The sequence below is a fragment of the Belonocnema kinseyi genome, chromosome 5 (genome assembly GCF_010883055.1).
Source record: "Belonocnema kinseyi isolate 2016_QV_RU_SX_M_011 chromosome 5, B_treatae_v1, whole genome shotgun sequence".
NCBI classification, from domain to species: domain Eukaryota; kingdom Metazoa; phylum Arthropoda; class Insecta; order Hymenoptera; family Cynipidae; genus Belonocnema; species Belonocnema kinseyi.
In genome coordinates, this window is record NC_046661.1 from 90,984,003 (window position 1) to 91,008,407 (window position 24,405).

Sequence of the window (24,405 nt, forward strand, 5' to 3'; positions counted from 1 at the left end):
TTCTGATGCTTCACCTTTGTATAAGTGAACCAACAGAACAGAAGCCATTATGAAAGTACCTGCGGTAATGAGCGTGTAACAGGTCGATTGACATAATACTCGGGTTACCAAATAGTTCCAGTGGGTGCGGGTGGGTGGCGCGATAACTACAGAATTTTCCATCAAGATTGCTGCAAAATCTCAATCTCGAAATTCCCTGACTTTCCTCTACACAAATGCGTTTGTGTAGGTCTTAGTCAGAGAAAGTAAAAAACCGGTCGGAGAAAAGTGGAATAACCGAGAAAAAAATAGTTGAGACAACAATTTACTTAGTTGCCTGTACTAACTCAATAGTCACTGCAATTAATGGAATTGTTGTACCAACTAATAAAATGGCAGTATTAACTAATATAATAACAGTAACATATCTTACTAATTAAATAGTTGGCTCAACTAAAAAAATTTCGCAATGCGTTATTTGTTTAATTTACCCTAAACTTATTTAGACTCAACAGCCAAGAATGCCTTGACAACGCAGGAAATATCGATTTTCATGGAAGTAGGGAAATAAATTCTTTGAAATTAAATAATTGATAAATAAATTATTTAATGTATAGAATTCCTGAAAATAATACCGAGAATTGAACTACTCAATTTTGACAACTAACATAAAATCTTCCTATTGAAATTTGAAAAAAGATCCTCTTGAAATCCAAACCAAACAAAACCAAAAAAAAAGTTATTGAAAAATAAAAAATTTTGAAGATAAAGATAAATAAATAAAAAATACACATTAAAAGTGAAAAGGCAATCAATTAAATCTGCTTACTTCTCATTTTTTGAATAGCATTGAATAGCATTTAATATTATTTAAAATAGAAATATCAATTTTTCACCATATTTTGACATTTGTAACCAAATAGTTGAACCTTTAGGCAAAAAATACTAATTTAAACAATTTTGATTTTCTACTAAGAAAGAAGTGTTTTTAAATAAATAATTGGAATAAAAATAAAAATATTAAGCTTAAAACAAAATTTTGGATATACATACTAGAGCTTTTAAGCCAAAGAGCCGAATATTAATAAAATAATTGAACTTTTAAGCAAATATTATTATTATAATTAAAAAAAAGGTTAAAATTCTACAAACAAAAGTTGCATTTCAACATAATAAGTAAACTTTTGAGCCAAAGGATCATTTTTCAGAAGATAGATAAATCTTTTACACTTGAAACTATTAATTTATTTTAATTTAATGCATTAATGATAATCATTTATTATTTAATTATTAATTAAAATTAAACTTAAAATTTTGAATTCTCAACAAAAAGTTGATATTTATTATTAACAAGAAATGCACGAATTTTCAATCTCAATTATAAATTTTTCAATGAAAAGGACGAACTTTCTTTGAATTAAGATTTATATGTCAAGTTAGAAAAAAATCTAATTTTCTGACAAACGCCAAGAATTTTCAAATAAAAGAGACAAATTTTTAAACAAAAAAAATGGAAAATGTTCATTTTAAATTAAAATAATTAGTTTAGAAAAACCGAATAAAACAAATAATTTTTAAACAAAATAGTTAAATTTTTAATCATCATTTTTAATCCTTCAAACAAAAATTTTTATTCACATGGTAGTTCCACCACTCTTACCAAAGGAGTTGAATTATCTATTAAAAACAGATAAATTAAAAATTCTTTTACTAAAAAAATTGTCACAAATTTATTTAATTTTTACTCAAATTTTACTTAAATTTAACTCAACAAATAAAAAAATTGATTTTTCTTTGGAAAAAAACAGACTCTAAACAAAAAAGTTTGATTCTTCAGCCAGAGAAGATTTATTTTTAACCAAACATTCGAATTTTCAACGTACCAAAAATATTTGCAATTTGAACCAAATAGTTAAACCTCTAAGCAAAAATTTTAATAAAAATTTAAAAAATCAGTTGAATTGATCAGTTGATTTTTAACAGTTGAATTTTCGACCAAGAAAGATGAAGTTTTAATCCAAAAGAACCTTTTTTTATAAAATAAAAAAAAGAACTTGACCTAAAAATAGTTGAACTTTTGACCCAAAAAAATGCCTTTTAACAAAATAGTTGAACTTTTAACCTAGAAACTTGAATTTTTAAATGAAAACGATAAATTGTTAGCAAATAATAAAACCGAATTCAAAAAAAGCAATTTAACTCTCAACGAATAAATTAAATTTCCAGCAAAGTAATTCATCTTTCAATCAACTACTTAGTGGAATTTTTAACTAAAAAAAAAATGAATTTCCAATTACAAAATTTAATAATTTAAATTTAAACCAGAAATGGAATAGTTATATTTTCAGTTAAAGAATTACTTTTTAACTAAAAACAAATAATTTCCTTCGCCAAAATTCTATCTTTAATCGATCAAATTAATTTTTAACAAGAAATTACAGATGTTAATTAAGTCCTTCGATTTTTTCTATGACAGAAAAAGAATTTACTTAAAAATATGAATATTCAACAAAAGAACCAAATTTGCAAGCAATGAATATAGTAATTATTAGGTTAATAATTTCAGTAGTTTTTGTACTTTGTTTAAGACCATTTATATATTTTTGCTCACCTTGGATACTTTTTGCTCACTTTTGCTCATTTTTACAGATTTGAAAAATAGTTATCCTGAAGTATTTTTCCAGCTGAATCCCTATCCTAAATTTGCTTTTGCGTACAGCCAGTTATAATTTGTTTCACATTAACCCTTGTCATCTTTTTCTTATTCGCTCGAGAATTTTTTTTAGCACCAGTGAGCCGGCAATTACGTAAAAAATTGTAAAATGACCCTTACGGAGATGACGTTCTGACATATGGGTTTATGACACCCCGAGTCGAATATAGTTATAGTAGGAGAGTATTTCAACCCTATAAGAGAAATTTAATGAGTTCATTTTTTTATAGGTTAAAGTTCAAAATTGTGGCCAGAGTGAGGAAAAAGTTTGATTGATTCTAGGAAATTATTAAAGGAAAAAAAATATGTTTGAAAATAACGATTAAAAATTGTTAAAATATTGCCTTCCGGAAAGTTTATCCTAAATGTAGTTGCATTCTGAAGACTTGTAATTAATTCCAAAGAATTTATGATAGATTGTTTTTTTGTAAAAAGCTTTAATTGTTTATAGAGAATTAATAAACAATTACAGAATTTCGCTCTTTTTTCACTGAATAAAGTTTTTTTTTTTAACAATATTTAGTCCGCTTGGACACATGGTAGAGTTTACGGCTTATCGTTCGATTATCGAAGTTAAGCAGTGCTTGGCTCGGTGACACTTTGGATGGGGGCCGTTGTACTAGATAGAGTTGTTATAATACGAATCAGCATTTTTTAAGCTTCGTATAATCTCCAAATTACATTATTTCTTGATACCATTAATTTCTTTGCTTCTCCTTCTTGTAAAAACATAATTTTTTATATAGATTTTATTTATTTCACAATTTTTTGGTCGAGCTTAAAAATGCGCCATCAAGATAGTTTTGACTTAATGAATATTTTTTCGAAAAAAAGTCTACAAATATAGAAGTATTGGAGGCGTATATTTGTTTATCGGCGTTTATAAAATTACGAGTAGTTATTAGCTTTATTTAATTCGGAAGTAAATGTTTTACATATATCGTGAGCAAAATTTTGTAGAAAACGAAATATTCACGTCTTCTAAATACTCAAGAAATTATTATTAATTACTCTTCACCTTCTTTACGACATTTTTTGAATTTTTGTTCAATTTTTCTCACTTTGGCTAATTTTGCTCAATTTTGTTCACTTTGGCTAATTTTTCTCATTTTGATTGATTACAAATACATGGGTAAAACTATCAAAATTTATATCGCAATTATTTTTTTGAATGAGAGCATGTAGATTTTCTTAAAATTTATTTTTATTTTTTTGGAATCAGATCAAATTGAGTTGAATCTATTTAAGCTTTCGTGGATTTTTTCGAATTCTCTAGAGTTCCCTAAAAATCTTTTCACATGTCTTAAATTTACCTTAAATTCTGTTATATTCACTTATACAACTTTTTTTAAAATTAATTCAAATTTGCTCATAATTCAGTTAAAGTTCTATTTGCTTTCAAATAATTGGATTTTTGATTAATTTACTTAATTTTTAATAAATTTAGAGTGATTCATTTGAATTTAGTCAATATCTTTGGCGAAAATCACTTTTAATTTCCGTTTATTTAACAAAGAATCCTCAAACTCAGTAGACTTTTCTTAAATCCAGAAAAACCAACCTGAATTCATTTGAATCACCGGAAACTTCGCTAAATTACCTTCAATTTAGTTAAATTTACTGAACTTCAGTGGAATTAACTGGAATTCAGTGGCATAAACCAGAATTCCGTCGAATTCACTTAGATTCGGTCGAATTATCTTAAATTCATTCAAATTATCTTCAATTGAGTAACATTAACTTAAATTCAGTTAATTGAACGTTAATTCATTCAAATAGACTGAAATTCAGTCAAATTATCCTAAATTCAGCCCAATTGACTAAAATTGTGTTGAATTAACTTTGCGTTACATATTCACGAATAATAATGTGTCTATCACTTAGGATTCTTTGCTAAACATAAAACAAGATTTTCACTGAAATTCAGTTGAATTATTTCGAATGCATTCGAATCATCTTATGTTGTTTCAATTTGTCTGAAATTCAATCCAAGGAACTTAAAATTAGTCCATTTAAATTAAATTCAGTCGAATCGACTGAAATTCCGTCGAATTATTCTAAATTGAGCCCAATTCACTAAAATAGTGGTGAATGAACTTCAACTAATAGATTCATGCATTTCTACTGAAATTCAGTTGAATTATGTTAGACAGTCGAATTATCTAGAAATAATTCGATTCATCTGATATTATTTCAAATGTTCTTAAAATCTATCGCATTAATTTAAATTCAGTCAATTCAACTTAAATTCAGTTGAATTGACTGAAATTCATTCGAATTACCTTAAATTTAGCCAAATTGCTTAAAATGGTGGTGAATGATCTTCAAGTTGTAGATCTTAAGTTCAGTCTATTTAAATTAAATTTAGTGGAATTGACTGCAAATCTCAGACCACTTATTTCAATTTAAACCAACATTTTTATTAGAATTCAGTAAAATTAACTTGGATTGAGTTGAATGTAAAAACAGTCGAATTATCTCATATGTATTCGAATTATCTTTAATTCATTTAATTTATCGTATTTTTAGTCGAATTAACTCAAATTCAGTCAAATTATCATAAATTCTACCAAATTTACGGAAATAATGTTGAATTAACTTCATGTTATAGATAAACGAATAATAATCATTTATCTATGACTGCAGATGCTTCAATCAACAGAAAACAATATTTTAACTCTAATTGCTAAAAATTAACTTAAATTCAGCCGAATTATTTTAAAGTCAGTCGATTTATCTTAAATTTATTTGAATTATTACATTGAATTCATTTAATTTAACTAATTTTCAGTCGGATGATCTTAAATTCAGGAGATTTAATTTTAATTCAGTAGTACTGACTAAAAGATTCAGTCAAATTGCCTTAAATTCATCCCCGTTGATTTAAAAGATTTAAAGAGATTTTAAATATTTTTAGGTATTTTCAAAAACGTTTAAGATTTTTAATAGATTTGAAGAAATTAAAAAAAAAATTCAACAGATTTCCCGAAATTTCTACATCTTGTCTCGATAAATAAAATCGATTCTCACAAACTATTTCAAAATGTAGTACAGCAGAGATAAAAAAATCAAAATTTGACTCTTATTAATAAAATTTTTTTCTCTTTTCAGTCTCATCCAAAGTACACCTTCAATTATGGAGTCCATGATCCACACACTGGTGACGTAAAGACGCAACACGAAGTTCGCGACGGTGATGTAGTACATGGATCATATAGTGTGAACGAACCCGATGGCAGTGTGAGAATTGTTGAATACACAGCAGATGATCACAATGGATTCAATGCAGTCGTGAAAAAAGTTGGGCCCGCAGTTCATCCGGCACCGGTTCCGGTCCATAAATATGTACATGCGGCGCCTGCGTATTACGGCTACGAATTTGATAAACAACATTACTAATTCAAATTTAATCTAATCTAATTTTAATCCTAATTTCGCTCATTAACCTATCGTGCATGTACAAAGTATATTTACGTATTTAATTTCGAAAAACTAATATGAAGTTCTTCATTTCCAACCATTAGGATCCTCTTTTATTCCTAATATTCAAGATTCTTTTCCATTCACAATCTTTAAGATTCTTCTCAATTCCCAATCTTTCAGATTCTACTGTTTTCCAGCCTTTAAGATTCTTCTCATTTCTAAATATCCGAGACTCTATACTATTCACAATCTTAAAGATTCTTTTGCACTCTCAATCTTTAAATTCCTTTTAAATTCTCAACCTTTAAGATTATTTTCAATTCCTGATTCTTGAAGATTCTTCGCATTTTTCATTCTTCTAGATTCTGCAGTTTTCCTATTCTTTAAGATTATTTTTAGATCCAAATCTTCCAGATGTTTCTGTATTTTGAATCTTCAAGATTATTTTGTATTTTTAATCTTAAACGATTTTTTTGCATTCTCAACCTTTGAGATTCTTTTGCACTTCCAAATCATTAATATTCTTCGCAATTCCCAATCTTCTAGATTCTACAGTTGTTCCAATCCTTAAGATACCTCCTCATTCCCAATCTTCAAGATTTTTTTAAAAATTCACAGTCTTCAAGATTCTTTTCAATTCTCAATCTTCCATATACTACTATTTTACCAATCTTCAAAATTTTTCTTATTTCTAAATATTTAAGATTCTCCTTCCTTCCCAATCTTTAAGCTTCTTTTGCATTCCCAATCTTTGAAATCTTTTAACATTCTCAAGCTTTAAGATTCTTTGAATTCCCGAATCTCCAACATTCTTCGCAATTCTTAATCCTCCAGATTTTAAGCTTTTTCCAATTTTGAAGATTCACTACCATATCTTCCAGATTCTTCTTCATTTTCAATCTTTGAGATTTTTTCGCATTCCCAATGTTTAAGATTCATTTTGATTCCTAATCTCCAAGATTCTTTTCAATTCGCAATTCTCAAAATTCTTCTTAATTCCCTATCTTCTAGAAATCCTGATACATTCTTAACATTTGCGCTTGTTTTAGATTCCCAAATCTTGAAGATTCTTTGCAATTCTAAATCAGATAAATAATACAGTTTTTCTAATCTTCAAGATTCTTTTCAGTTCTAATTCTTCTAGATTTTTCTCCTATTTTCAATCTTCAAGATTCTGTACTGTTCGTCATTTTTAAGATTGTTTTCGATTCACAGTCGTCATGATTCTTCTCAATTCTCAATCTTCCAGATTCTTCTGTTTTCTCAATCTTCAAGATTTTCCTCAGTTATAAATAATTCAGATTATTCTATATTCCCAATTTGCAAGATCCTTTTGTATTTACACTTTTTAAAATCCTTTTTCATTCTCAATCTTTAAGATTATTTTCAATTCTCTAATCTTCGAGATTCCAAATCTTTCAGATTCTTCTCCGTTTTCAATCTTTAAGATCCTTCCCTATTTCTAATCTTCAAGATTCATTCCCATTTTCTAATCTTTAAGATTCTTTGTTCCCGATCATAAAAATTCTTCTACTTTCCCAATCTTCAAGATTCTTCTCCACTTGAAAACCTTCTGGATTGGTTGAAAAGAAGTATCTCTAGACTAATGTCATATATTTTAATAATTGAGTAAATCGCAGTGAAAAGAAAGCGTCGAAATAGCGGTTCTAAGGATATGACTTCTCTATTTAAAAAGCATTCCTGTAATGAAAATGAGAGGAAAGTTCATTAGTAATTGAAAATCTTGCGAAAGTGATTTCGTGTAAATTTCGAAACTTTAGATAAGTTTATTTCTAGAAAATCACTTAATCTAAAATTGACTGAATAATTAACCAATTTCGCTATGTATTGTATGGACATTTTGTATCTATATGTGAAGTAAATTGTACAAATAAAAAATTCCAATTCCAGACTAATCTTTCGTTTTTCATAATCAATGATATTCAAAGAGAAAAATTAATTTTTAATTAATTAAAAATCTTACAATAATGATTAGGTGTCAATTTCAAAGATCTAAATAAACCCGTTTAAAAAAATCACGAAATCAAAATAGTGGATAAATAGAAAAGCTTTCAAATTATAGTAGCCCAAAAAAGAAATTTCTCACTTATTCTCGTTTTTCAACCTCTGATAAGAAATACATATTACTCTGAGAGAGAACAATTCATTCTTAAATTCATCATATACATAACAAAATCTTCTATTTGAGTCATCTGGGAAAAATATTGAAATGAAAGTCAAGTTTCTAGAATAGTGGTCTAAAAAACAAAATTTTCTCATTTTTTATATTTTTAACCTTTTTAATTTTTCAATTTATATAAAAATGCCGAATGTTACAATCAGAGCCATCTTCGAAGACGAAAATGAAAGTTCCTTCTTTTTATTATTATTTCTCCTTTGATAAAAAAAACCAACAGCATGAAATGCAAAATTTTCTTCCTTATAACACATTTTCATGTCGAAAATTTCAGTTTAATTCGTTTTCAAAAAAAATCGGATAATTTTTAGGTTATGATAAACCTTGTAAAAAAAAGAGTCTCTCTACTAATAAATATGATGATTACTCCTGGATTAAATTTTCAAATTCTGAAAGTTAAATCAAAATTCTGTTTTTAAATAATAAAAAAAAAAACTACATTGAAAAAGTCAAATTGTAATTACGCATTATTTAACATTTATTTTTAGAGTTCGTGTGTTCACTTCCTTTAGCAGGTTTATTGCGTACCGTTAGAATCGAGGGTCGTGAACGTGACTAGCAGGAAATAGCGAAAGTCTTCGAGGTCCTCTGAATATATCGTTGAAGTTTCATTCTTATGCAAAATATCTGTTGCAGATAAAAACGACCTGCTTCGACGAAAGCGTGTACGCATTAGATGACGTTTCGAGTACATTCATGCTTTTTTCGCATCCCCAGTTCCAATTGTATTTCCATAAGGAAGGAAATAAATTGATGCCAAATCGATAATTTATTTTGCAGGCGTGCATGCATGATAAAGGGTCTGGTAATAGCGGCGTCGGAAAATTGTATGCAGATAATGGAATCATGATCATCTTACATGTAAATATCGGCAGCCTCCACATAGAAACTGTAACTTCAAAATTAAATAGTTTTTTTTTTATTTACTGACATAAATGAAGAATAACTGGTTTTTAAAAGTATTTACTTTAACCAGTTACTTTTCTGGACCACGAAACTACTTTTATAAATAAGTGAGGAATAAGTAACTAGTTAAAACATTTTTGTAAGGCATAACTATTAGAAAGCTAATAATTTTATACACTAAAACTACAATAAATGGCTTTATCAAAAATTGTCATTTTTAATAAAAATTCATTGGACTTAAAGAAATATTTACAACCTTAAAATGTTCATATGAAAATTGAGAAGGTTAGGTTTGGTTCATAATTTTAATTATGAGTAAATTTACCAAAGCTATATAGAATTTGGTGAAAATTTTTTCGGAACTGCCGGTCGCTCGAGCATTAGTGCCTCGGCTTCATTCGCGGAATGTTGCGTGTTCGATTCCCGCTGTACGTATTTTTTTCTTATTTTTTATTTATTCGAACGTTGATAGATATAATTTCCTAAATAATATTTAAAATTTGTCGCGTGGGATCATTTAAATTAAATTACATTAATATTCAACAGTAAAGTTCATATTTGAGTTTGAAATAAGACAGAAAACTGGAAATTAAAGTACATTCTAGGCGAAACAAAGTTTATGAGAACAGCTTCAACATTGTAATTAGTTTTATCTTTTCCCTACCTTCAAGTTTTTTCCTTCTTTATGGTTTGTTACTGCAGTATTTCTGCTATTCCATTTTTCTTGAGAAAATAAATGTATACATAAGAAAAGAAATAAATACGGGAAAAAAACTGCTCTCGTCTAATCGAATAACGAATGAGGTGAATTGAAATTCAATAAGGTTTAAATTTTCTCAGAAGGAATATTTTTTCTCTTTGTATGTAAATCTGAAGAAAATGAATTAAAAGAAAATATTAGAAGCCACCTTCTATATAAAAAATAAAATATTTTACAATATTGGCTGTTTTTAATTCAATTTGTTTTTTTCCTGTTTTAATTTATTTGAAAATGTTAACAAGCAATTTAATTTTCTGAAATGAATATTTCAACTCCTTAAACTCCTTAAAAACTTCATTCTTCTTGATATTCATTGTTTTCAAATTTTCAAATTTTTTAAATACGAAATTATTCAGCTCTTTAATTATTTATTTATATATAACTAATTCATAATTTATTAAGAACCAATTTTTAAACTGCTATTTACATTTTTCAGCTTTAATGACTCTAATGTGAATTTGGCAATTTTATAGTTGCGCAAATTTAACATCTGAACAGTTCAGTTTTTAAATTATAAAAAATATTAATCAGAATATGAGGTTCAAATTTGAATTTTGCATCAATTCTAAAATGCGTCTACTAATAAAATTGTTCAATTTTAAAAACTTCTAATTTCCTAATTTGATGATTACTACTCAATTTGAAAATTTTTCAAATTGTTATCTAATAATCATCAAATTGATTTACATTCGAACTTCTTCAGCTTGCATTGAGTTTTATTTATATAATTTTCGCTTTAATTTAAGGGGGATCTTTCGAACTTTGTAGAATTCTTTTGAAACCAGTTAATTTGTCTTAAATTCAGTTGAATTAACTGATATTCAGTCGACTCATCTTAAATCCAGCCAAAGTAACTTACAATTAGTGAAAACAATCGAAACTCGGAAAAATTCCTTTCATTTAGTTGAAATAACTTAAATTCATTCGCATTAACTTCTTTCAGTTTTATTAACATTATTTCAGTAAAAATAACTCTAATTCTTTCGAATTATCTTAAATATAAGTAGAATTATTTCAAGTGCAGCCTAATCAACCCATAGTCCAATTGAATTATAATCAGTGAAAATTCCAATCTGAAGAATTAACTAAAATCTAGCCGAATAAACTTGAATGAAGCCACGTCAACTTAAAAATTATTCGAATTAACTTAGATTCAGTCAAATTAAGTGAAATTTAGTCGATATAAATTAAATCCTGTTTAATTAACTAATATTTGGTTTATTATCTTAAATTCATCGGAATAGTCTCAAATTAAGCCGAAATCACTTGAAATCTGTCGGATTAACTGAAATATGTCAACTAACTTACATTTAGTCGAATTAACTGTTTTTAGAAGAATTTAGAAGAATTAACTAAAATTCAGTCCAACTAACTAAAAGTCAGTCGGATAGCCTGAAATTCAGTCAAATTACCTTATTAGTTGTCAAGTTGATGAAAAATCTGTTTGGATTATTTTAAATATTGCAGAACCAACTTATAGTTAGTCAAGTTAACTGAAGTGTAATACAATTATTTTATATGCCGCCGAAATAACTTTAATTTAGTCTAATTAACTGAAATGCAATCTCAATGGCTTACGTTTAATCAAGGGAACTTCAATTCAGTAGAAATAAAATTAATTAAGTCAAATTTTCTGATATTTATTTAAATAAACTAACACTGAGTTTAATAAACTTCCATACAGTAGAATTACCTCAAAGTAAGTAGAATTATCTTAAATTCAGCCAAATTAAGCCGCGTTTACACAAGTTAATTGACATTTCTTCAAAACTACTTATAATTAGCCAAATAAACTTAAATTAAGTGGCATTAAATTAAATTCAGTCTAATTATGATAACCTAAATTCAGTCAGATTAATTTGAATTATTTCGAAATAAATTAGGTGGAATTATCTTAAATGGAGTCGAATTAACTTCCCCCTGGTCGAATTATATAAAAAAAAAGTAGAAAATATGTATATTTAGTCGAATCAAGCGAATTTCAGCAGAATTAAATTAAATCAACTTATCTTAACTTTAGCAAAGTTAACTTAAGTTCAAAATTAACTTAAATTCAGTCAAATTAACTAAAATTCAGGCAAATAACCTTAAATTAAGTCGCATTAATTACTTCGAATTAATTTAAATTAAGTCGAATCATATCAAATTTAGCCGAATCAACTTACTTTTAGTCGAATTATATAAAAATATGTAAAAATTAATTGAATTCGATTTAATCATCATAAATTCAATAGACTTCAATTAAATTCAGTCAAATTAACTGAAATTAAGTCTCATTAACCTAAATTAAGTCAAATAGTTACTAATTCTTCTGAACTAACTTATATTGAGTGAAAATTATTTCAAATGCAGCTAAATCAACTCAAGTTTAGTCGAGTTATATAAAAATATGTAAGAACTAATTAAATTCGATCGAATTTCCGTAAATTCGGGCAATTTTACCTAAATTCAGTCAAATTAACTTAAATTCTGTCAATATAGTTTAAATCTAATCGTATTATCTAAAATTCAGGTAATTAATGTTAAATTGAGCCAAACTTATTTAAGTTCTGTCGGAATAACTTAACCATTTTATTAATTTAAATTCAGCGCGATAACTTTAAATTCGATCAAGCAAGCTTTAATTAAGTCGATGTGACTTAAAATCAGTCGATTAATCTTAAATTAAGCCAAATTATTACATTTTATGTCAAATATTTTTAATTCAGTTGAATTACCTTAAACTGAGTTAGACAAAATTAAGTCGAATAATTATTTAACAAAGTATTAACACTAATTAATTATAAAGCGATTCTGATGAAATCTGTATTCCCTAAAATTAATTAAAACCTTATAATTAATTAAATTTGGAAAAAGACAAGTTTAAAATTTAAAAATATATAAATTGAGAATTATTTAAATGTTTCAAAGAAAGTAAACTTACTTTTTTTAAAATACCTCTGTTACAATAATATAATTTTTCTGAGGCTTATGGAGTGAAATCAGTATCTAAATCCAATTTTTAGAATTATAATTGAATATACATATGCATATATATATATATATATATATATATATATATAAATTTTGTTGCAATTAGTTTTAAAAGTTATTAATAAATGAAATGTATGGAAATGTATTTTCAAATTTAAAAACTATTAAAATGTTTGAAAGAAAACGATTTTTTAATTCTTTTAATGTTGTGAACTGATTAACAAATTATTTATTTGAATGTTATATAATTAAATATTGGTTATAATTTGCATTATTAAAGTTAATACATATCAAAACACCCCTTTTTCAATTAGACAATTTTTTTAACGTTTCTGATGTTGTAAAATGAATATCTGCAGTGAATTTTTAAATTTATACTTAAATGTGTTTTCATTTTTACTGAAATTAGTATAAACGGTTATTAACAATTCAAATTTTCAGAAATGAAAGTGAAAATTTTTTTAAAAATGTATAAAAACAATAGTTTCAACGTCTAAATGAAAATTAGAGTTAAGGCTTTTCACGTTATGAACAGATTAATGAATTATTTTTACAATTACATAAATCTGAATTCTGATTTCAAAATTATGTGCAAATATATTTTAATTTTTTGTAGAATAGTTTCAAATATTATAAATGACTCAAATTTTTAGAAGAATGTAGAATACAAGTTACTTGAATGATTCACTAAAAATAATTCTTGAATGCTGTTTATGTTACGAGCTGATCAATCACTTATTCGCTTATTAGTTTTTTTACCATAATAAATAACATAAAGATTTAATTTTAATTTTTCTCTATTGAGCAACAAAAGTTAATTATTTATATGAAAGTGATGTGATTTATTTGATATAATTTATATCATAAAAGGTTTTTATTTTTAAACGATCTCTATTACAATTGTACGATTTTTTTAAATGCTAATGATGTCCTTGAATGAGTACTTGAATTCGATTTTCAGAATTATATGTAAATATTTTTTTTTAGATAGTGTAAACGATTACAGTGAAACCCTTCAATGGCCCTCCCTTCTATAGCCCTTTCGTGAATTGACGCGGCGCCGCAGGTAGGTGTAACAGGAGCTGCGCGGGGTGCCAAGGGTGTGCGATTGTCACTCAGGCGAGCACTCACGCGTGAACAAGAAAAAGCGGAGCGGGCTGTAATGAGTTAGTCCCCACCCACCGTCAACCCAAAATCGGCGCTATAGAAGAGTTGCACTGTATTATTAATTAAAATATTCAGAGATGAAAAACTAGTAAGCCCAAAAATAAGATAAGGTTCTTGTCTTATGAGAAAAAATTTTTTTCTATTTACGTTGTGACGTAGCTAAAACTTTTTTATCTAAGAACGTGAGAAAAGTGAGCTTCCATCGATGGCTGGGGAAAATGTCGTCATCAGTAGTAAACCTCGTCATCGGGCGGGTCAGACATGGTCATTAAAGCAGAAGTAATACATAATACGCGTATCTCATTGTCAGTCTCACTTACGCTTAGGTGAAACGTAAAAAACCAGGACCTCGACTAATTAGAGCACCTGACATAATTAAGGTCGTTGAATAAACTTGGAATAACATATTTTTGAGAGAAGGCCTTAAATCTATAGAAAATCATGGCGTGAAAACAAGATATTGATATCATATTTTTGTGCTCTGAATTTAAAAAAATAAATAAGAACTCTTCTCGATCATTAAAAAAAAATATCACGTTTGGTTGATTTGAATACAGAATTGTTGGGAAAGTTAAAAAAGTAATGTTATGTCATAAATAAACGCATAAAATAAAACAGAAATATACAAATATAATTTAAGGAAATAATAAAAATTTAAAAAGTAAATAATAATAATAATTAGCGACGAGTTTTTGAGATGAAAAGACAAATTTTTTAGTATCTAGTTGAATTTTACACCAACAAATTTTCTACCAATAAATATAAGGTTTAAATTTTAAATTATGTGTGTTTCAATATAAAAATTCTTATTTTGAACAAAGCAGTTTAATTTTCAAAAAAAGAACACTTTTTGATAAAAGTTTGTAATTTTCAACAAAACAGTTGATTTCTTAACGGCATATTTGAATTTGTAAGATACAAGAATAATTTTGCAATCAAACAGATAAATTAAAACAAAAATGTATTATCAAACAAACATTTAAATATTCAGCCATACAGTGGAATATAAAAACAGATAAAACTTTAACGTAAGTTCGTGAAAAGATTAGAGTTTTGTTTAGAGTACTTACAAATTTTAACAAAATAATGAGATTTTTAACTAAAATAAATAATTTTCAACAAATAAAATGGAAAATTTTTAACAAATTAGTTCAAATTTAAACCAGTCGGTGTGAATTTTCAATTAAAAAATATTTTCTCTCAACGGTCAATATAATAGTTAATATTTAAAACTAAACAAATGTTTTAAGTTTGAATAAAAAACATTTCAATTTAACCAGAAAGATTAATTCTTGATAGAAAATGTAATATATTATAGTTGAACTAAAAAAATTATTATTTCAATTTCTGATAAAAAACAGCTAAACTCAACCAAAAGAGATAAATTTTTATACAATATTTTTAATTTTTAAACAAAGCAGCTTAATTTCTAACCAAAAATGATGAAATTTTTACCAAAAGGTATGTATTTTCGTACAAAAAAGTCGCGTTTTCTGAAATAGAACACTTCATAACAAAATAGTTGAATTTCAGAAAAAAAAATTTTTTAACAAAAAATAAATAATCTGCAACAATAACAAATGGTAAATTTTTAACAAAGTAATTCAAATTTCGACCAGCCAATGTAAATTTTAAATTAAAAAAATTTTTTTTTAACGATCAATATAATAGTTAATATTTCAAGCAACAAAATATTTTAAGTCTGAATGGAAAACTTTTGATTTTAACTAGAAAGATGAATTCTAAATAGAAAATGTAGTAGATGTCACTGAAACTAAAAAAAAATTGTTTTAATTTATGATGAAAAACAGTTAAACTCAACCAAAAGAGATTAATTTTTAACAAAATTGTTGAATTTTGAATCAAAACAGTTTAAATTTTAACCAAAACTTATAAAATTTTTACCAAAAGGAATGTATTTTTAAGGAAAAAAGTTGAGTTTTCTGATATAGAACACTTAATATCAAAATAGATGAATTTAAAAAAAAATTAAAATAAATTTTCAACAAAAAATAAATAAATTAGTAAACCAACAATTGAAGCTACAAACAATACAGTAGAATTAAAAAATGATAAAGCTTCAACAATCAATAGTTGTAAGTTTAAAAAAATATTATAATTTTTAAAAAGTGATTAATATTTTAAACCAAATTGCTTGATTTTCAACAAAAATAAGGATTATTGAACAAAAAAGGTTAATTTTTAACAATGGAATTCAATTTTCAACCAACTACTTGAATTTTCAATTATAAAAGATTACTTCTCAAGAAAAAAAATAATAGTTAATTTTTCAACCCAAAAATATTTTTATTTTTAATAAAAAACATCTTCAACAAAATTATTCAATCGTCAACCAGAACAGCTTCATTTTATTTACAATTATTGAATTTTCAAACAATAAGTTAATTTCAGAACAAATAATTGAAATTTTTACAAAAATAATAACGATTTTAAGAGTGCAATTAATTTGCTAAGCGAAGTAGTTGAATCCTGAAGTAAAAACGGTCAATTTTGAAGAAAAAAGAAATAGTTACATTTGGAGTTAAAAAATTGATTATAAACAAAACAAAAGGAATTTTCAAATGATAAAATTCATTGTTAACAAAGTAATCTAAGTCTCAACTAATTAATTGAATTTGGAATTAAAAAGAAATATTTTCTGCCAAAAAAGAAAAATTTACAACAAAATTATGAAATGTAATTGTTAAACAAAATAGTTTATTTTCAATCTAATAATTAAAATTTTTCGAAAATAATGAAACTTATATGCTGAGTAGCTCAATTTAAAACCAAAAACGACAAATTTCGGATAAAAAATCCGATAGTTAATATACAATCAAATAGTCGAATTTATAACTGAAAGGGATTAATTATTTAGGTTTAGTAATCAACTAATAACTAATTATTCAGTTAACATGATAAAAAAGCATCAAAGTATTATTTTCATTAAAAAATATTAATGCTTCTTATTTTATATTTTACTTGGAACTCAAAATTGCATTTCTAAAAAATTTCATTTATTGCTTTAGTGCACCTTTTAAACTAATTCCAAGAAAAATTGAAATATATTTTCAAGTAATTTTTAAAAATGAATTCAGGCGGCGCACAGGCGGAAAAAAGTACATTTTTTGGTTCAAAATACTATTTTTCATTAATAAAATTTTTCATAAACAAATTATTTGTTGAAAATGTGTTTTCTATCATTTTCAATAATTTAACGTTTTTTAAGTTATATTGCAAGAAATTTGAATGGAAACAATATTTTTATGACATGAATTTCTTTTAAGACTATGCTTGTTAATATTATAAACAAATTTTATAAACAAATACATTATTCAGACATTTGTCGTCAGAAAATATCGTTTTTTTCTATGAAAATTTTTTAAAACTAGGAACATCATGATAATTTTAGATAAATTTATAATTTGTTGATAAATTTTATGATTTTTTAAACAAATTCAATGAACAAATAAATTATTTGGGCATTTGTCGACGGAAAAACTCTTTTTCTCAATGTCAGTCCTTTTAATTGGGAATTATAGGATAATTTCAGTAACATTCATTATTAGTTGATTAATTTTAAGTTTCTGTTCAACAAATTTAATTAAAAATGCATTATTCGGCCATTTGTCGACGTAAAAACTTGTTTTTTTTTCTCAAGTAATTTTTAAAATTAAAATTGTTCAACAAAAACGAAAATTAATTAACTAACAATGAATGTTACTAAAGTTATCGTGAAGTTTCTAATTAAAAGGACTGATGCTAAAAAAATTAGTTTTTTCCATCGACATAGGAAAAACGATTTTTTTGTCAACACATGCCCGAATAATGCATTTGTTTATTAAATTTGTTAAAAAAAAAATTTATCAAATAGTGGTGAATGTTGCGGAAACTATTACGAAGTTTCCAATTAAAAGGACTAGCATTGATAAAAACAAATTTTTCCGTCGATAAGTGCTCGAATAATGCATTTGTTTATTACGTTTGTTTGATAAAATCATAAAATTCATCAAGAAATTATGAATTTTTCGAAATTATCATGAGGTTTCTAATTTTAAAAAGTTGACACCGAAAAAATCGATGGAGGTTACCACTTTTCATATGAAGGATCAGTCATATATATTTCAATGGATGCATTAAGCGTCCGTGTGGAAATAACCCCATTTGACCCTATTACAAATCGGGCACTAATCGGGGGCTAGTCAGGTTATTAATTTTGACAAAGTACCCAGTCGGGGACTAGTTGGGCTTTTTGTTGTAAAAATTTCAGTCAGGGCCTGGTCGGTGGTTGGTCAAGGGCTATTTGGGCCTTTTTGTTCACTAATTTCTGCGCGGGTAATCTTCAGAATCGGGTCGGGAGCTAGTGGGGCTCTGGTCGGGTTATTCTTATGTTTGAGTTTTCGGCAAGGTCTTAGCAAATGAGGTAATATCTAAAAAAGCGTAATGATTTTTTTATTCTAAAACACAAAGAATATATTTAACAATAATTTTACACCGTTTTTGGAGAACAGTGTAGTTCAGATTTCGCTACCACCTTCATTTGAGTCTTGCGGTTCTGGACTGATAGCTTTAAAGAAAATCCGCAGGGGCGCGACGTGCCGCCTCTCGCGCAACAGAAATGATGCGCGGAGTGTTTAAGACAGCAGACCACACGTAACGAAGCATAATCACCCGGAGTAGAGACTACCGTGACCAACATGGCGGTTCCATCAGAGCGAAGCTCTTCCATTGCTGCGTTCCAGCTGAAGTTTTTTTTTTTAAATTAACATTCCACAAATTTTGGGGAATTTTAGTTACATAAATTTATGCATTTTTAAGCGTAGGATATGTTCGCCATTAAGTCTTGGATAAATTTGAGCACTTATAATATTTAAAAAAAGTTTGTGGAGATTTCCGTAAATAATAAGTATTTTGACAAACTTTTAGGGAATGTTTCACAAATTTTGGGGAGTTTGGTTAATATTCCAGGCGGATGTATTATCATATGACCCCTACTAGTACCAGATCAGGCCCCGACTAGGATAAATCGGGTCATCTGACTAGCCCCCGAGTAATCTACAGTTACACTACTGGTCGGGGGCTAGTCAGATGACCCGACTTTAACTGAAGATATCGCTTTATAATTTTGAAAAACTCATGAAGACTCTTTTTGATAAGCAAAAAAAGATATTTGGCAGTTATAATCAAAATTCGAAAATTTGTGTCTTTTCGGGCGACCCTACCTACTATAGGAAAAAAATTTAACTCCTAATTCATTCTTACCTGGTCAGCAATAATTGACATCAGCCAGAAGTAATTTTTTCTCTTAATCTTTTAATCCTAATCCAATTTTACAAATCAAAAATTTTTTTTATTAATTTCATCAAATACTTTTTTTTTCAACTCAATACATCATTACTCATTGGGCGGAACACTTACAATCCGAGTGTGCATTCAGGTCATTCCAGGTTCTAGGTAATAGTAATCAGGTGCGTCCTTAGACGCGATTCATAAGAGCCAAGATGACGTAATTTGTATTAAGGATAGACAATGCTCAGATGGAATGTAAAAAAATAAAAACATTTTGCAACAATGTTCCTTGAACGTGCTGCTAAGCTTGGACAATTATCATTCGGTGGTTTAGTCGATCCAATTTATACACTAGCAAGTGGTCACACTTCGTTAACGCCGGCATAATGACATTGAATTTCTTTGAACACTTTTTATCAGGAAGGTCCTGCATTCGAAAAGAGAATAACAGGAGTGAACTAGAGTAAAGAAATGGAAACACTTCGTTGTCAAATCATTTGAAATTTAAAGTTATCGAAAATCAGAATTGCTTTCTTGAAATGAATCAACCTACTTTCGACTATTTCGACAGGCCGTGTGTGGACCATGCAGAACGTAATAACATAGGAAAGAAATAATTTCAGTTTGTGTATACAATAGCATTGGTAATATTTTCTATCTATTAATATCGAATTTACAGATTTTACCTTCTCTTTACTTGAAACCGCAAATTACTTAATTTAATTATAGGTTGGTAACATTTCAATTCCTTTTTCCTTTTTTTTCAAGGTTTGTTTTAATAGATTATCTAATTTTTATTAAAATGTTATTAAAATGCGATCGGAATTTTTAGAAATTCGAAAATGAAACAAATAACTTGAAATTATTTTACAGAAATTTAACCAAATTTAATTTTAACTACCAAAAATTTTTTAAAAATCAGGGAATTTTATTGGTCGAGAAAAGTCAGATATTTAATTTTTCTGTGCAACATTCAGAGAATTTCTGTAACCTTAATTAACTGCCAAGAAAAATAAATTTGAAAATTTTCAATTTTAATTTGAAATTATTTGAGTCCGTTTTTAAAAGATTCTAGGTTACTTTAAGATTCCGGTCTTTGAATATTAAAGGTCAGGGAAAAGAAGAAATTGATTAGGAAAAAATTAGGGAATTTTTTTAATGAAGTTTAATGTTCAAAGTTTAATGAAAAAAATAAACCTGATACAATATTTTTATTAGTAATGTATTTTTCTTATATTTACATTTTTTTAAGTTGCTTTCTCCTGCAGATTATTTTTTTAGTCATAAATTGTATCATTTGTTTAGAGTTTAACAATTTTGTTGAAAAGTGATGGTTTTTGGTTTAAAATTTAACTGTTTGTTAAAATTTAACTAATTTCATAGACAATTTCGTTTGTGTTTAAAATTCATATTTTGTTGTTCAAAAGTCAACTGAAACTTCTTTTGGATGAAAATTCAACCATTGTTTCTTGTTTTTTTAAATTAAAAACTCATCTATTTTATTAAATATAACTAAAAAAAAACTATTTGGTTAAAAATTCAACATTTTTGTCAAAAATTGTCCTTTTTTGAATATTTAACTATTTTGTTGAAAATTTGAACTTTTAAATTGAAAATTTATCTTCTTTAGCTGAAATTGCATCTTTCTTAGATAAAAATTCAATTTTTGGGTTAAAAATTCAACAATTTTCATGAAAAGTCATCCATTTTTGGTTAATAATTCAACTGTCTTGTCGAAAAATAAACTATTTCTTACAAAATTTACTTTTTGTTTAAAATTAATATTTTATTCTTGGAAAATCAAACGAAATTTTTTCTTTGGTTCAAAATTCAACCAGTTTGAAATTATCTTTTTAATTCATTAATTAATTCATCTATTAAAGTATAAGTTGCAACTTTTTTGAAAAATATGCGACTGTCGGTTTAAAAATTCCATAATTTACTTAAAAAGTCCCCTATTGATGAAAATTTAACGGTTTTGTTGCTTAATTAAATTATTTCTCAGAAAATTTACTTTTTGCTTAAAGTTTATATTTTATTTTAAAAAGTTAAGTAAAACCTATTTTGGTTAAAAATCTAACAATATTATTTGAAATTTTTGGGATAAAAATTCAACAATTTTGTTGTAAATTCATCCCTATGGATCACAAATTCAACAGTCTTGTTGAAAAGTCTACTATTTCGTAGAAAATTTACTTTTTGTTTAACATTCGTATGTCGTTGTTGGAAATTCAAATATATTTTTTTCTCAAAAATTTTACCAGTTTACAATTAGTTAACACTTTTCGTTCAAAATTTAATTTATTTTTTGAGAATTCAACTAATTCGTAGAAAGTTTACCTTTTCTTAAAAATCCATTTTTTGCTTTTCGAAAATCAAATTAAATCTTTTTTCGTTAAAAATTCAAGGACTTTTTTTAATTCGTCTTTTTTCTTAAATTCTGTTTCATTATATTTTAATGTTGAAATGACAAAGTAAAATCTTTTCGGAATGAAAATCCAAACATTAAAAAAAAAGTGTCTCTTCAATTTAAAAATGATTCTATTTTAATAGAAATTTTACCTTTCTTAGATGAAAATGCAACTGATTAGTTATAAAATTAAAAAATTTTGATTAAAAAGTCATCGCTTTTGATTCAAAATTCAACTTTATTTTATTCACATTTTGTTTTTGAAAAATTAATTTAAATCTTTTTTATTTGAAAGTTCCAACTTTTTTTTAATTTGTCTTTTGACTTAAAAAATTCATTTAGTTTATCTTTCTTAGATAAAAAAAATTCTGCTCGATTGAAACTTCAACCATTTTTATAAATTTGCGTCCTTTTTTATTAAATATTCGACTATTTTTTTAAATTTGCCTTTTTAATTTGAAAATTCATTTACTTTAGTAGAAATTTCATCATTCTTGGATATTAATGCAACTTTTTGATTGAAACTGCAACAATATGGTTAAAAACGCTTTCTTTTGGTTAAATATTCAACAATTTTATCCTAATTTATCTTTTTATTTGAAAAATTAATCTATTTTAATTGAAACCGCAATTTTCTAGATAGAAAAAAACTGCTTGAGTGAAAATTCAACAATTTATTTAAAAATTCAGCGTTTTTGGTTAAAAATTTAACGATTTCGTAAAAAATTACCTTTTTTTTACAATTCACATTCTGTTTTTAAAAGTCAACTAAAATCGTTCTTGGTTGAAAACTCAACAATTTTTTCTTTAAATTGTCTTTTTAATTTAAAAGTTTACTTGGTTTAGTATAAATTTAATCATTTTCTGATAAAAATCCAACTATTTGTTTGAAGATTTCGTCATTTTTTTTAAAATTCATCATTTTTGGGGAAGAATAGTTTATATTTTTTGAGAATATATCCTTTTAATATAAAAATTCATCCATATCAGTAGATATTTCACCATTCATGGATAAAAATGAATGCAAATTTTTCTTTAAAAATTCAACAATTTTATTAAAAAGTGATCTTTGTCTTTTGTAACTGATCTTTTTAGTTAAAAATTTATATTTTCATGTTTAAAATGCAACTGTTTTACAAAAAATTTCTCCTTTGGCTTAAAGTTTCAATAATTCAGATGAACTGTATTTTATTTCATGACTGAATAATCTTTATTTGTTAAAAATTCGTCTTTTTGATTTAAATAGTTTTTAAAAAAAATAACTTAAATTTTTTAGTTTAAATATCAACTATTACACTTTAATAAATTCACAATTTTAGGTTGAAAATTACATTATTTTTTTGAAAATTAAAGTCAGTTTGAAAATACAAGTATTTTGTTAAAAAGTCATCTATTCTGGTGGAAATAATTTTGTAATGTTTAAGTAAATAAATTTGAAAAAATGTAATTCACAAAAAGGGAAAATTAGTTCTGGAAACCATAAATTACGCACCGGAAGAGGGGGGGGGGGGGGTTATTTTGTTACGCTTCGTTCCAGGACGAGGGGTCTTTGAGAGGACCTATAATCAGTTACGTAATTGAAGTATGAACCCTAAGGTACCTTCGAATTGTTGGATTGGAAAGTAATCTTATAATCAAATAATATACGTCTCCTCTATAATTTTCTACTTTAATATTAAAAATAAAAATACGTTTTGATGCTTTTTTATAAAAATAGTTGAATTTTCAACAAAAAAGAAGAATTTTTTACCAAAAAATACGGGTTTTTAACAAAATACATAAATTCCCAAACAAACGGTTAAATTCTTAACTAAAAAAGGTCTGTTTTTAACAGAAAACGGAATTATTGGATTTTCATTTTAAAGATACTTTCATCTAAAAAAAATTGCATTTCCACCCAAAGTAATGAATTTTCAACAAAAATGATCAATCTTTAACTGGAATAGATTAATTTTAAATAAAAAATGTTCAATTAAAAATGTTCAATAAAAAAATTTTAATAAACAAAATCAAAATTAAATTATTATTAAAACTTCTAATAAAATCATAAATATTTAACAGGGAATAAATTTTCAACTAAAACATTTTCAAACAAAGTGATGAATTTTCAACTAAAGTAATGAATCTTTAAAGAGAATATTTGAATTTTAAACCAAAAAGTTAAATTTTCAATTAAAATTATGAATCTTTTACTAGAAGGATTTAAGATTAAGCAAATTTAATTTTAATTAAGATTAATTTTTACCAAAAACGACGAATTTTAAATTTAAAAAAATCATTTTTATTTAAAAAAATTAATTTGAAAACGAAGAAATGAAATTTCAAGTAAAATGATTTAATATTTAAATGGAAAAGTTTGATTTTCATTCAAAAAAGAATTACCAACCAGCATAATGAATTTTAAACTAAGAGGATGAATCTTTGAAATAGTTTAATTTGTAACAAAAAATATAAACTTCCCACCAGAAAGATGGGTTTTTTACCAAGAGGATAAATTTTTACCAAAAAATACGGATTTTCACCGAAAAATATGAACTTTGAACTAAAAAAGGTAAATTATCAACCAAAAACAGAAAAATATTTATTTT

General features: G+C 26.0%; 2 protein-coding genes across 5 annotated transcripts in view; one reads left to right on the top strand and one right to left on the bottom strand.

The window, feature by feature from the left end:
* LOC117172511 (cuticle protein 19-like) overlaps nucleotides 1–8,005 on the top strand; it is a 20,902-nt gene extending 12,897 nt beyond the window's left edge. Inside the window, exon 3 of the mRNA XM_033360526.1 lies at nucleotides 5,804–8,005. Coding sequence (XP_033216417.1) covers nucleotides 5,804–6,091 — 288 coding nt within the window. The 3' untranslated portion in view covers nucleotides 6,092–8,005. The remainder of the gene's footprint in view (nucleotides 1–5,803) is intronic.
* Nucleotides 1–24,405, bottom strand: part of LOC117172510 (neutral ceramidase) — a 290,344-nt gene that overhangs the window by 128,145 nt on the left and 137,794 nt on the right. The gene's annotated exons all lie outside the window — the stretch shown is intronic.